The sequence below is a fragment of the Camelus bactrianus genome, chromosome 20 (assembly GCF_048773025.1).
Source record: "Camelus bactrianus isolate YW-2024 breed Bactrian camel chromosome 20, ASM4877302v1, whole genome shotgun sequence".
NCBI classification, from domain to species: domain Eukaryota; kingdom Metazoa; phylum Chordata; class Mammalia; order Artiodactyla; family Camelidae; genus Camelus; species Camelus bactrianus.
In genome coordinates, this window is record NC_133558.1 from 2,302,382 (window position 1) to 2,318,013 (window position 15,632).

At 49.2% G+C, this 15,632-nt stretch overlaps 1 protein-coding gene across 1 annotated transcript; it reads right to left on the bottom strand.

The window, feature by feature from the left end:
- Positions 1–408: 408 nt before the first annotated feature.
- FAM217A (family with sequence similarity 217 member A) lies at positions 409–13,263 on the bottom strand. The gene is given in 9 exon segments (XM_074348037.1): positions 409–1,134; positions 1,136–1,940; positions 4,517–4,584; positions 4,681–4,755; positions 5,396–5,409; positions 5,573–5,657; positions 7,400–7,487; positions 8,347–8,451; positions 12,408–13,263. Coding segments are annotated over 9 exon segments (1,716 nt in total). The 5' UTR covers positions 12,473–13,263; the 3' UTR covers positions 409–723.
- Between the last annotated feature and the right edge of the window lie 2,369 nt (positions 13,264–15,632).

A 15,632-nucleotide genomic window follows, 5' to 3' on the forward strand; every position in this document is an offset into this window, starting at 1 on the left:
ATACCGTATGCTATCACTTACATGTGGAATCTAAAAAATGACACAAAGGAACTTATTTACAAGACAGACACAGACTCACAGACATAGAAAACAAACTATGGTTACCAGGGTGCGAAAGGGAGGGGAGGAACAGAAGGAACAGACCGGGAGTGTGGGACTAGCAGATACACACTACGTGTGAAATAGAGAAGCAACAAGGATTCACAGTATGGCACAAGGAACTGTATTCAACATCTTGTAATACCCTATAATGGAAAATAATCTGAAATATATATGTATAGCTGAGTCACTTGGCTGTATACCTGAAAACTAACACAGTATTGCAAATCAACTATACTTCAATTTAAAAAAAAAACACTGACTCTCATGCTGTATAATAGAGCAGAATAAAGGGGTGTTGTACCAGCAGTAAGTCGACGGCACCATTTATTGATGGAATTATACGGGAAAACAATCACAACAAAAGGACCATCTTGACTAGTTTTCTCAGTGAAACTACCTTTGAAACGTAACATGTGGGAGGCTGTCCAGGGGGTCGGCAGGGAAGCCCCCAGGTTTCCCTGTCGACATCTCAGCTGGGTCTCAAGTTCTACTCCCCGGCGCAGCCAGGAACCGCGTGGAGGGCATGGGTGTTTCTGGCCCGTAGCTCAGGGTGAGTGACCATGCTTCAGCCGGGATTCCTGGAGTAGACCTGCTCACATTGAGAAGCAGGGAAGAAAAGAGTTATTTCTGGTCGATGGGTGAGCACTTGTCCTTCTCTATCAACGAAGACGACAGACAGTTTAGCTTCTGAGCACAGAATGGTTTGTTCAACACCACGTTTTTTCGGTAAAGTTTCTTTTGGGTCCTTGGTACCTTAGCTCCTTCCCTCTCATTTTCGGGAAAAGACAGAGATATAGGTGCAACTGGTATAGGAGACTTTGGTGGCAGACATCGGGTTGGGACCATTTTAACCAGCAATTGAGCTGCCCGGGCAGGAGCAGGCTTGGCTGAGAGCTCTTGGCCTGGGTTTAAAGTGGCACTTCTGGGGTTCTTAGAGTCGTCATAAGTGGCCGTCACTTGCTTTGTGGTGGAGGAGCTTTTCAGAGATGGTCTAGAACCCCACCTGTACCTACCAGCACTGCTCCATCCAGTCCCACCTGGATGTGCTGCACTCAAGCTTACAAGAACCAGGATCGCTCTTGCTTTTTTCATGACTTTTATCTGCACAAGTTGTCTGAAGACTCAAAGAGTCAGAAAGCCTGGGCTGCCTCGTTTTGGGAACGGGTTTGGAAGAAGAGGGTCTTTCAGGGGCTCCGGGAGTGCAGCGCGGGGTCTGCAGTCTCGGCCTTTCTTTTTGAATTGTCACATGCTGCAGTCGTTCCATTTCCAGTAACAGAGTTATCAAAGGCTCCAGGGAGCTTTCTGGAAGCGCCGCTGTCATTGTCCAGTTTGCAGACCTGGAGAAGGCTAACCTGTGCAGGTCCAGGGCGCCGAAAGGCGGGGGCAGCAGGTCAGGATATGGGAACGCGGCGCTCGGCTCTTCGGTGAAAAAATCATCAACACTTTCTATTGTTTCTGGCTTTAAGCTCAGGCCCATCTTTTTAAAATAGCTGAGTAAAGCTTCGTTTGCTCTCTCGTTTCCTGGCAAGTCACTTTCATCTGTTGAACCTTCCTCCACACTGCTGCGTCCACACTTCAGATCCCAAGTCGGAGTGGTTAAAATGTCCCCACTGTTGTTTTCTACAGCTGAGCATAAATTCACCTGAGGCTCGTTTCTGTCTTTGCAAAAGTCTCCGTCGGCGTGTGGCCAGCAGAGACCTGCCGGCGCCCCCAGGCCAGGGCAGGCGCTCACCCGCTGGCCCACCGAGGCAGCTGCTCGGGAGTGGCTCTCGGCGAGCAGCATTGTGGGACTACTGGTCACGTGATAGCCCGTCTCCATCGAAGATCTTCTGAAATCCCTTAAAAAATGATGTATTTAATGAATGGTTGGTTGACTAGCATTAAAATGCTATTAAAATGATAATGAATAAGAAAGCCTTATCAAAGACTAGCTAACCTTTGGTTCCCAGTGGCCTGAGTGTGTCTCTGTAACAGAAACATGTTAACTTTCAAATATGCTCGAATTATATCCAACTATAGACACTTTTTAAAGTATAGATTGGGGGAGAGGGTACAGCTCAGTGGTGGAGCACATCTTAGCGTGCACAAGGTCCTGGGTTCAATCCCCAGTACCTCCATTAAAAAAAAAAGTATATTTACTGTATATAAAATAGATGAACAGCAAGGTCCTACTGTAGAGTATATTCAATATCTTGCAATGGCCTATAATGAAAAAGAATAGGAAAAGGAATACATATATGTATTTATAACTGAATCACTCTGCTGTACACCAAAAATTAACACAACACTGTAAATCAACTATACTTCAATTAAAAAAGAAAGAAAAGAACAGAAAATTACAGTGTAGATTAAAATATTAGCTGGACATCTGTTTGTACATCACAGGAGACCAGATCACCGTGCCTGCAAATGGTTAGCTGTGGCTATGAATGGCCACTAGGTTGGAAGTGGCCAGGTGTTTCCATTTGCCTACAAAAATACTGTACGTGCAGTTATGATGTCTGAAAAGGAGGCTCTCAAACTGAAATTACAGTGAAGTGTGTACTGACTCAGAATTAGATCAGACGAAACTCGTAAAGAACATAGTTAGGTTACTTAATAAAGGCTTCTACTTTTAAAAGCCACTGTGGTTTTAAAATTATTCTAATAAAAAAGGAAGTAAAACAATGTCTATCAAACAACTACTACCCCAGATCTAGTCCACAGTAATTGTCACCTGACGGTGCTTTTTTTTTTTTTTTTTTTTGGAGTAATACTTCTAGGTGTTGTATTAAAAGGAAAACTGCAAAAAAAGCCTTAGAATACTGAGTTTACAGTTCTTTTAGCGCTTACTAGAGATGCTGACATTGAGGGGTTTGATGCATTAATCGACACATAGACATTCTCTACTTACTTTTAAAGCTCACTTACACTCGAGACAGCAAAGTAGCCTTGAAGAATTTTGAAAATTACTTTCATTTTGATACAAAACGGTAAAAACTTACTCATTTAGCTAAATGCTAGGTATACTGACTTGCCTCTGAAAAGCCACAGGAAAGTCACTTTACGTCTGCAGTGGATAACAGACACAAGCCACGCAGTCTGGGGAAAAGGGCGTGGATCCGCGCGTGAGGCGCAGGCCTGGACCCCTTTGCCGCCAGCGAGCAACATGCGAACTCTCATCCACGCCCCCTCGGAGGGGCTCCGAGCAGCAAGCCCGTGACATGAACGTGCTCTGCAGGCTTCATCGGAGTGACAGCTACCACCACCTTGATTCTCTGAATTGCTGACGGCAGGCTGAGCTGAAGCCCCTCGTGAACGCTCCCCTGACACCCAGCTCCCAACTCGGCCGCAGCGTCAGCACCCCTGCCCCGCCCACCAAGCACGCGGTTCGGTTTAGTCCTCACGGCAGCGCAGGAGGCCGGCGGTTGCGTTCTCCGCCTTTTACGGACGGACGCGGAGACGGCGCGGCGGGTGAGGGCGGCGCTGGGAGGCAAACCCCGCGCGGGCGCGCGGCCGAGCCCTGCTCTGCGCTCCGCGCACGCCGCTGACTGCCGCGCACCCGGCTCGCCCCTCCCTCCGAGCTCTTTCTGGTAAAAGCCAGCCTCCCCCGCCCCCCAGCACCTCGTCCCTCAGGACGGCAGTCACAGCCCAGCATCCCTCGGTCGTAGTGTTAGGTGAGCTGCGTCCTGGGCCTCACAGAGGCAGGTCCTCCGACGGGGACTGCTAACTGAACCACCGATTGTCAAGGCCGGGGACAAAACAAAGGCGCAGAACTCGGGGCCACCGGGAAGTAACTCATTCCACGTAAGAGTGACTCACAGCAGTGTTCAACAGATGTTCGTTTCCAGAGAGCAGCAGCCCGCGTTTTCAGACATTCTAGCTGGTTCTCATGCACACAGTTTAAGAACCAAAAAGTAAGAATTCAAACCCAGGGATGGGGATCTGGGAAGCAACATCCCGTGGTGGCTGGAGCATGAACCAAGGCCTTACAGCCCGGTTCTGCCACTCAGTACTGGTCACCTGGCGCCACATCCTCGTCTGGGAAGTTGGGATGATGGCAACTGGACAGACCTTATAGGACGTCGGGGGTTAGAAGAACTAACACACGTAAGGAATTAACATCGTTCCTGGAGCACGGATTGTCACTTTCCTGTGACGGTTTCTTGTCACTCCCACAAGAAGTCCAAACTCTCTCCACCTGAACGCTGCAGGTAGGGGCACAGTCAACTCTGAGTCACCCCACACCGACCCCTCCCGGTGTCCGCGGCCACCTCCTATTTTAGGGTGCATTTCTGTCGTTTCCCACTATTCACACACAGTTCTGTTTTCTTCTGGATGTTTTTCGTCCTTGTATTTGAGATGACTAGTTAACTCACCTGCACTTAGGGTTATTTCACCAATTTCAGGGTTTACACAATATGTATGCTCTCACCTGTCCTCCGCGATGCTTCTTCCGTCAAGAGGAAAACTCCGTAACTGGAATACCCCTTGTTTACCGTTCTGGCAACAGAAAAATCGTGACAACATTTTAGGTAGTAACTGCATACATTTTTATTTTTTAAATAATACTTTAGAAGTATGATGTTAAATTCCCACCCGTGTTCTTTTGGGAGTATGCTCCGACAAACTAAATTCTAGCATCAGCTACTCTGCTGGAATTTCCAAATGGTTCTACAAAGACTTTTACACACACTGCGTCTCTGGTCCCTACTCTTGTTCTAAGAATGTATAATTCTTGTTCTAAGCAAGCAATACACAGTAAAGTCCTATATAACAGTCCCTCGTTACATACAGATGCTCGTCTCCACTGACTTCAGCAGGATTTAGGACAGTCTGTTTACCAATACCAGCTAAACAGTGTTAACAGTGTTAATGACTCTTGAATATCACTGTCTTCATTATATTAACAGTTAACTATTTTATACTTCGATCAAAAAAAGTAAATGAAAGATTAATTTTTTCACCACTTCAAAACAAAATAGCAACTGTTTCAGTGGCTTCAAGGTATCTTAAGGTCTGAGACCACTTCCCTTTTGTCAATGACTAGAAATGACTAGAAAACATTACATACATTACAATATTAACTTCCATTTATAATATTGTTACTTGAAAAAAATAATATAATAAGATACGAATTTAATGACCAATTTGCAGCCTTGTAAAATAGTCAATAAAGGCTTCAACTTGTTTGAAGAACTCTATGGAAATAAAATTTAATGTTTAACTTTGAGGAAAGAAATTCTCTTTAAGGAACATACATATAATTTTAAAATGTTCTGTGAATTATTTAAAACCAAGCATTTATCCTTACCTTGTTAACTTTGCCTGAAAGAATGTGTATGAAAAAAATGACAATAGTTACACAAAACATGTTATATTATAAACAAGCCCCCTTTAATATGAGCAGTTGTTCATATTATAAATATGAATCTAAGTTTCCATATATTTATAAATACAAGTATCAACACACACATCTAGGATTTCTCACCACCTACGGCACTGTCCCTTCCAGGCAGGAGGTTTTTATTTTCAGGAACAGGCACTTCTGCATCCAAATTCCAGTGAGATAAGTTCTAAAACAATATTTGTTTTAGGATAAACTTAATGTAAGAGAAACCCGTGAAAGCTCAAGCACATAATTTTACATGTTCCTTGGGTAAAGCAGGACAAAAGACACAGGCCTGGGGACCGCCCTCCCTCCTGCAAGGCCCACCCAGCACGCCTGAGGAGCCGTCCTGCTCTCTTCACCCTGCTGTCAGCTTGCTAACACCACCCAGGCAGGCAGGGAGAGGCCCTCCCAATAACTGATGGTTTCGTTCTCATTTTGTTAAAAATAATGGCACACACGTTTTCAAAATTGACTTTAAACATATGATAAACTGTCCAGTTCAGCACATTCACCAAACTGCATGTATCTGAGTACCAGATCCGAAAGTCTGTAACGTCTTTCCACCAACAGAGTGGAATTCTCTGACCCTCACATCACACACAGCACTGACCAGCCCACCATCCTGGTCTCCAGATGCTGAGAAACACTCGGGAAATATTTTTTTAAAGGCGAAAAAAAGGACTGAGTAAACGTATAATCTCTATTGAGGATTTATGTTCCAGACATTGTGCTGAGGGCCATGGGGGGTGGTGCGAGGAGACAGCTGTTGTAACAGTTTATCCTCGAAAAGGGAAAGTGAAGAGGTGAGTAGTTTATTTTTTTAAAAAGTAACATTTGGGGGATGAACTCACTTTTTTTCTCTCAAGTGAGAAAATCCTTTGCAAACTACCCTCTAAGCAACATGCAAATGAAACGACAGGTGGTACCAGGTGCCACCCCCACACTGAGGAGGCTCAGGGAGAAGCAAGCCTGAAACAGGGTGCGGGCTCAACAGGCCCACGAGGAAGTCACCTCGACAGGAAGGCCGGCGGAGCGCCGCAAGGCGGCTGCAGATTGTCTTCCTCTGGAGGCTTTGGGAACATAAAGTTAATAAAATCCGCAAACTTTAGCCACCGCAATAGTTAGTATATGTTTGCCAGCTACACAAACGTCTCTGCTCTCTGAGACTGTGTGCATTGGATCTAGTCTCTGCATTCGAATCACCAGGGGAGCTCTTTTTTTTTTTAATTAAAAAAATTTTTAAGCTTTTTATTTTGGGGGGGTGGGTAATTAGGTTTTATTTATTTAATGGAGGTACTGGGAGTTGACCCCGGGACCTTGTGCGTGCCAGGCATGTGCTCTACCACTGAGCTATACCCACCCCACCCCCAAACTTATCTGTATTTTTAAAGCTTCCTTGATGGATTCTCAAGGTTCTCTCAGCTCTGTAATCAGGGTCCACTAAGGCACAAAATGACGCCTGTGAGAAATATCTTTACAGGGACACGACAGAGAAGCTGGTGAAAACCGTGCGGCTGAGATCCAAGAGTAGAACTAACGTAGCCAATTGGTCAGCTGGTAAGGAAGGCTGTCCCACCGAACCAGACAGGTCGCAAACTCCCCGGGGTGGACACTGGTTATACCTTTTGATACCCCGCGGGCCTCACCAATATTCTTCACAAAGCCTGTGTAAGAAGACTGAAAAGGTGAGCCCTGCCGCGTGGATCAAGGTGGCATCTTTAACGACACCCAATTGCAATTAGAAATGTTTCGAGGTGTACAGAGAAGCTGGGTGAGTTTTCCTTTGTTAAAAGAAATTAAAACTTTCCATTGGACAGCCCAAATCCCAGGCCAGTCCGCTCCCGGAGAGGAAGCAGCAGGGCCGTGGGCAGGGCGCCTCCGTGGGGCGAGGCTCCGACGCCGGACCGGTTCCCCGCGCGGCCATACCTCCCCGGAGCTGCGGGCCGCGCGCAGGCTGGTGCCGCTGCTGTCTCCGTTTCTTCTCCCCATCTTGCTCCTCTGCTTCCTGGCGGTGCTACACAGGAGTGGGACAGGCACACGGAGCGTAAGGCCCAGCGCCAATTTAAGAGAAAGCACAGCTCTGGCTCTCAGCCACAGGAGGTTAAGGAAAGGCTCAGAAAGCGGAAGAGAGGTGCCACGAGGGCGGGCGGGGTAACAAGGGGAAATTAACTAGAAACGAGGGGCACGCCAGACCGTAAAAAGCAAACTGGAAGATCGAAGTGACAGAAGATTACACAATTCAGGCCCAAGGCGAGAAAAGAGATACCGTCGGATAGGAGGATAAGACACAAATTAGAAAAAACACAGTGACTCATCTGGCACTTACTAAACTGCTTTTTACCATTTAGAACAGGTGCTCCGTTTGAAAGCAGGGTTAACCTCGCACACGGGCAGAGCAGACACCCCCCACATGCTGCAGGGGCACGGAGAGGCCCGCCACTCCCACCCCAAACTACCACGGCGTCTAAGCCCACTACCGCGAAGGCAGCGGTGTCGGAGAGCCGTGAGGACACGGGAGAGGCACCGCTGAAATGGATTCAGGCATTGATTAAGGCATGGCTACCTGGAAAAAACCACAAACTGAAGCCAGCGGTAATCAGTGTATTTGCTAGTCGTTTACAACTGTCTCCCGGAGGGAAAGGTGGGTCCTGAAGAGACAGGAAAGGCAGCTCAGCAAGTTTTGCATCTGAACCTATCGGGCCCCCACCTAGACGCCGGGCACCGGCTGGAAGAGGTGAGTCTGCGGTGCGGGCGGGCCGCCGGCGCCACCGGGTGTGCGGCCCGGCCTTTGTGACAGGGCCTGGGAGAGCGGTCGGGCCGGGGAGCGGGGAGGTGGGTGTCTGGCAGGTGCGGGGGGGCCCGCCGCCTCTTACCGTTCGGCGCCGCTGGCCCCCGGCTGGTCCCCGGCGGCGTCTCCGCGGGCACTGCCACCCCGAGGTCCTGGCCGCTCCGCGCGCAGAGCCTCCGACTTGACCGGCCTGCAGCGGGAGGACAGAGGGCAGCGGGAGGCCGAACATCCTCGGGGGTCCCGGGCCCGGATCCAGACCCCGCCCCTTGACCCCCGGCCACGCCCCCGATCTTGACCGTGCGCTCGACCCCGGACCTAGGCCACGCCTCCGGCCTCGAGCCCGACGGGGTCCCTGGTCCCGACCCCGCCCCCCGCCCCCACCTTGAGCCCGACCTCACCTAGCACCCAGGCCCCGACTCTGCCCCCAACCCAGATCCAGAGCCCCCCATCCCGACCCCTGAACCGCAGCCCCGCGCCCGATCCCCGACCCTCGGCCCTGGCCCTGGCCCTGTCCCCAGCCACCCGCCTCGACCCCGCCGTTGACTCCGCTCCCACCCCTCACCCGAACCCCGACCCCAGCCCCGACCTTAACCTCGGCCCCGTCCTCACCTCCGGCCTCGCGCCCGACTCCGTCCCCGGTCCCGACCACGGCCTGCATCCGAGACCTTGAGCCTTACCTTGCCCCGAATCCGAACCCGGACCCGGATCCAGATCCCCGACCCCTAACCCCGCCCCCGACCTTGCCCCCGCCCCTACCTTGAGCCTGATCCCGCCCCGCCCCGAGCCCTGACTCCGCCCCCCCGCTCGGACCTCGACTCGCGGCGCTCCGTGCGCCCCCTGCCCGGCCAGCCCGGCCGCAGCGCTGAGTGTGAAGTTTGTCCGCGCTTCTGACCTGCAGTGTCTACAGAACTGATTAAGTTCCGTAGAGGGAAGGTGTCCCCGCTGAGCGCAAGCCCACCTCCAGTCAGGTCCGGATTAGGCCAGATTAGGTTACCAAAGCAAACACGGACATTTGAGGAAGAAATGGGCCCCTCTGCCGGTGCTACCACTGCACCCTGTTGGTACAACACCCTGCTCTGGATTCAACCCCCACAATGTTCCATTAAGCATCTAAGTGCACTGGTTCTTAACATTTGGGGGAAAGGAGTCCTGCGCTCCTCGGAGTGTCTTCCCGGAAAACTGCGTGCACGCCAGATGCTGAACACATCTCAAGGTTCCTCAGGGGTCTGATCCCCGACTCCGCTTTCAAGAAGCCCTTAAGCAGTGCTCTTTGAAATTATAAATATTCAAAATAAAATAAATTATGTGGGAGATATACACACAGTAAAAATAAAGAAGCCCTCTGTGTGTCGCACAGCCGTCTTGCTTTCTTCCCTGCACGCCTCACCCTTGTGTTTGCGTCTCTGTCTGTCTCTTCACCCGACTGCAAACCCTGGTGAGGGCAGGGGCCTTTTGCTTTTCTAGTTCGTTTCTATCCCCATCCCTTTAGAACTGCTGGGCGCGGAGGGGCCCGGTGAATACAGGTGCATTAATATAGAAGGAACATAGGCCTCCTTGGAGGTCTCCCTCCCGGGCGCTGGCCTCCTCCAGACTGGTTTCTACACCGCGGGTCTAAAACCCACACCTAGTGGGAGGGTATACTCAGTGGTAGAGTGTGTGCTTAGCATGCACGAGGTCCTGGGTTCAGTCCCCAGTACCTCTATTAAATAAACAAACCTAATTACCCCACCACCAAAAAAAAAAAAAAAAAAAAAACCCAAAAAAACCCCCCAAAACAAACCCCACACACACCTGCCCCCATGTCCCCCTAACGCCTGAAGTTCCACATTCTGTAGCCAGGTTGTAAGTGTCCATCTGCTCGTTACCTTTCCAGGGTGACTTCATGTCAAATACATCAGACCTTTTGCAATTTTCCTAAACACTCTTTCCCCTCCAGGACATATATCATTTTTATTTTCCCTATAATAGAGCCTCCTTTTTATCCCCTCCTTCCTTTTATCTGCCAAAGTTCTGTTCACATAGATCTAGGTCCTAAATCATCTTCCCTGACTCCTCAAAAAGAATAAAAGGCTACCTCCTCCAAGATCCCTATTTTGGGTTATATTTTAGTGATTTGTTTACACTTTCTTACTCACTGCTACATTATAGCTATTCATTCTCTTTTCCACACCTTGAAGGCAAGATGGGCCTTCTATCTGGCAGAGTACTTGGCATAGGGTAGCCACTCCATAAATGTTTGAGTAGAATTAATTGCTCTGAAAATTACATTTTCGAGACTATATGGTGTGGTTACTCTGCGCCAGGCCTGCGCTGAACACTTCAGACGACCCAGTCTGATACTCAACACCACAGTGAGGTCCTTACTACTATTTATTCCTATTTTATAAATGAGTAACCTGGGCCTTAAATAGATTAAGTGACTTTCCCCAACTTACAGTGACTTGAAAAATAGTGAATTGGGTAAACGTGGGGCCCACGTGTTCCCAGCTAACACTTCCTACAAATAACTCAAGGTGAGAAAGGTTTTTTTCTGTCCTCTGGCTGGGGGACCATCGCCTCCCCTTCCCCATCCACATCACGGTTGAACTGACAGTGTCACGTGTTTAACACTATCGTGCCAGCATAACCCCTGCACAGTGTTTACGGGGAGCACCCAGCCAGAGGGGTGAGGGGACACGGCTAGGAGAGAGGAGGACCAGATGTGAAACGCGGTGGACGTGGTGGATCCCGGGCACCGACGTGGAGAGCCAGACTGCAGTGAGAGGCTGGTTTGAGTCTGGTTTGGCTCTAGGCCAGCCTTCAGTCGAGTCACAGGTTGAACGGTAGGCTGTTTTCCATAGCAGCTCAGGTTGGTCCAGCCGCGTAAAGCCAATCCTCAGCCTTAAGAATGCTTCTTCTTTCTTGATCATCCCAAGGCCACTGAGGGGCTTCCATTTTGAGTGGTAGCCCAACTTGCCTGACCTTCAACCTGTACCTCTTTATTAATCCAATGAAGTAGAGCCAAGTAGACACTTTGTCTCGTGGCATTTAACTCGCTCTGATATCAGTTACAAAGGAGGTGGTCTGAGTGGGCGGAAGGGAAGGAGATCCTGGGGCCCACCACCTAGTGGGTAAGATGCCTTGCAGCCACCTCGGTTTCTCCTGCTGTGACAAAGGTGGCAGCACTGACCACTGACAGCTATTCTGGAAAGCACTTCGACAGACATTCCCTTTCATTGTCCACGTTTATGCACAGAAATGTCAGTAGCAACAGCACTCAGTTTCTAGTTATTCTGGAGAGAAAAGGTCCCTACTTCAGCCTCCCTCTGTGAATACCTTTCACGGTTCACATTTCCTGAGTATTTGCCCCCTTGATTTTCCCCAGCCTATGGCCAAGTTCATGGCTGGTCGTGTTTTACCCTAGACTCTTGTTCAGCGTAACTAGGTAAATTACGTTTTCAGAAAGTCAGGACAATCTTTTCTAATTAATAATGTGCATTTTCTCAAACAATAGGATGCTGAGTCTGTGGGAAAGTTTTCAATTCAATTATGAGCAATTTGCATTTACTTTATTTAGATAACTGGTCTTTTTTCCCCTTTTCCAGTTTCTGCTTTGTCTTTCAGTCAGGATCAATTACATGAATGCCTGATCCGGGGCTCCAGTTCTATGAGTTTTTACTGTAAACCCCCTAACTCTCTTGTGTTTGTATAATTCTGCTGTAAGATATACACATGGAAATATTTTTACTTAGAAATTGTGTTTTTGTTTTAAAAATTAAACTTTAACACTTTTCTCCCTTATTTTAGCCTGTAAATTTGGGAGGCTACTGTATTTTTTGTTGCAAAAATACAAGAAATCTTGTCTAAAATCTACTTGTTCCTACAATGAACGAGAGAGTGTTGTATGTGGCTATAGTTCCAAACGTACGGTAAACACACACAGCAGTAAATTCCGGTCTGCACGCGCGGCAGCGCGCACTTGTGACTGGGTTCTCAACAGACCTGCACCTTTATTTAGACTTTTCTGCAAGACGTGGTTTCTGCAGTTCGAGCTGCTTTATACGTCTTCCTGCGCTGCAGATCCCTAGCGCCCGCAGCTGCATTCTCTCAGCCTTACCTCACGCGCACACTCTGAATTTCGGTTGGGGTTTCGGGGTCAGAACTTACTTTCCAGCGCCGGGAGAGCTGCAGCTGGAGTCCTCTTTCGGGAGGGTGGGCCCTTCCCACCGCATCTGCCTGGAACGGAACACTCTCTTGAGAACGCTTTCTTTAAGGAACTTGGAGATGACCTTTTCTCTTCGGACGTTGCTGAACACTTTGCCTCTGGAAGCCAGCTGAGCCTGCCACGTCCGCCCGCCGTGGCGGAGGGGCAGGGGGAGGAGTTCCGGAGACGCGACGGCCCTCTTCGGAACGAAAAGAGGAATTGCCGTTTACCTAGAAGTCACGGGTGAGAGATCAGCCCGCCTAGAAGACGGCCGAGAGCCTGCAGCGGCCGCGCTGTGGGGTCGGCTTGGTCGGCGGCACGGGGCGCCTCCGGCGAGCGGCGGGTCCTGCAGGGCAGCGCGGCATCACAGGAAGGGGGCAGGGCCGGCGAGGAGGGTTCCCGGGGGTCTCCCCGTGGGAGAAAATAACGTTCTATGACAAACGCGGGTGTGAAAGGTAAATCTATCGGTCCCTGAAGAATAGAATTGTAAACAAGAGGCACAGGACACAAGGTGTACAGCGGGAGGATTTGTCCCACCAAAGACCGTTAGCAGCGCAGGGGAGACCCGGGTGGCTGCGGTGACGACCGCACAGCTGGTTAGCAGCTGGGCCCCGCCCGGCGGCCCCTCCTCTCTAAGCCTGTTACCTCCCCGCGCAAACACACAAGGATCAGAGAAGATGAATGAGCTCGATTCCTTGAAGAAGACACACCCAAGGCAGAAAACGCTCATCTGTGTAGGTTTGTCCTCTAAGCCTGCGAGTCTGTTTCTGTTTTGTAAATAAGTTCATCTGTTACCAGGACGGAAAGCTGGGGGGGTGGGGGGCGGAGTTTGGGATTTGCAGGCACTAACTGTTCTATATGAAATAGATAAACAGCAAGGTCCTACAGTTTAGCGCAGAGAACTATATTCAACATTGTATAATAACCTGTAATAATAAAGAATATGAAAAAGTATGTATATGTATAATTGAATCACTATACTGTACGCCTGAAACTAGCACAACATTGTAAATCAACTATACTTCAGTTAAAAAAAGAAAACGTTTATCCACCAGATAGTTTATTTAAAAATAAAACGTAGTAATTGTGGCCTCCTGATTTCAGCCATGGTCAATGAACTTCAGATTGCTAGGAAGATTCCTACATTCGCTAATAAGAGATTGAGAACACATAGATTGGGGGAAGGGTATATATAGCTCAGTGGTAGAATGCATGCTTAGCATGCATGAGGTCCTGGGTTCAATCCCCAGCATCTCCATTTAAAAAATAAATTAAATAAATAAATAAACCTAATTACTCACCACCACCACCCCCAAAGAACATATGGGTCAATTTACATGGAGTGAAAAGAACCAATTTTAATAGATCACTTCCTTAGCCTGTTGAATGGTTTAAAACATAGTGTGTTCTTTCCTGTTTATGTAAATGAGGATTTAGAGTGATACACTCAAACTTGCTAAGAAAAACACCTCTGGCTATCAGAATAATTCTGCCTGCCCCTCACTTCCACCAATTCCTTTCTCTCTCCAAAGACACCCGTGAAATTATGAGAATCACATTATATTCCAAATGGTTCTGGTTAGTCCTACACCATACTTAAAATATATTTCTATTTAAAGTATAGCTTTCTATTTATTTTTTAAAGTTTTACTTTTTAAGTTTGCAAGTGGGACATTAAGAAATGGAGTTTTGTCTCCTGTGCTGGGCACTAATGGATAGTAAAATCATCATGATTTCTTTTTTACAGTCCTGGAGAAGGGTTTTTAAGTTTGGTGAACTGTGAGCTTTTGCCATGGCATGCTTGGCTCACGTGACTTTCCCTGATGCTCACCATTCTGCAGTGTGATGGCGCAGCCCGTTCACGGGAGGGAGCCCTAATGGGGGGCTCGGCTCCGTTGAAGGCGCATGCTGAAATTCAGGAGTGGCTACAAGCCGCACGGTTTGCATCTTTGCCCCAGTTCTGAGAGTAGCTCTTGGCAGCTCCGTCTTGCTTGGGTCTGTGCTATCAAGCGTGGAGGGTTAAGATTCTCTAGAACTTCTCCTGTCCTGTTTGTGATCCACAATGAAGAGTGGCTTCTCCACTAAAGCCAGAACTGAGGATTTCTGTTTGTTTGCTTTTGTCTCCTGGGTGCTAGTTTGTTTAAGCGAATATGCCGCAGGTGCGCGTCTTACCTGGGCTAGCCTGGACATTTCCTCAGTTTTAGAAGAGGAAGCTGTTCCCTCAGTTCGAGGACTGTGCTGATGTAACCTCGCTCCCTCAGGGCCTCGTAGATCTGTGGAGCCCTAGCTACGTACACACAGGGTGCATGGCCTCCCCTGGGGGCCAGATGGGAAAATAGCACTGCTGCGTGCACTCCGGGGACCCCTCTTCCTTTAGGAAAGCACTCTGTCTTCCTCAGATATTGTCCATGTCCAGACAGGAAACCTGGGCTTCTGCCTAAAGTCCCTGTAAGACTCGGTGGGATATTTTTGAAGGGCTGAGTTCGTCTAGTTTGAAGCTGTGGAATGAACACTCAGGGTTCCAGGCTGAGATCCGGGCCATTGTGACCCTCAGAATGTGAGGCAGTCAGAGACCAGAAAACAGGACCCATGGTCCCTTCCTGGAGATGAAGGCAAGCCTGGGAGGAGAGCAGCTGCAGGGGACTCTGCCCTCCCCATCCTCTGTCTGCTCTTTTCTGTCACTTAACGGGCCATCATGGGAACAGCCAGGAACAACCAGATTGAACTGAAACTCCCACTCCTTGAGAAGTCTAAGACCCCGAAGGACTACGGCCATCCTGAGGTCCTCCGCCACACCTTTGAGAGCCTGTCTAACCTCCACAAGCTGCTTCCAAATCATCTGATGGAGCTGCTACATTCCTACAAGAGTGACGAGGACAAGAAAAAGTGTACGTGAGCGGCGGAGGGGGGTGGGGGCTGGGGGTGGGCTCTTCAGTCAGCCTACACTTGATCGTGGTACCATGGCCCCTTCGTTAGTCACGAGTGCGAATTTATTCTTACGGTGCAGGTGATGCAGGAAAAACGGGGCGTGAGAGGACGGTTGTGTCGTGAGTCCCTGGGACGCACCCCACCAAGTCGGGGTCCTTGGCTTCGCGCAGGGAAGAGTTCAAGGCGAGCCATGGTTGAGTGAGAGTAGATGTATTCAGAGACATGCGCACTCCGAGGACAGAGTGCGGGCGTCTCAGAAG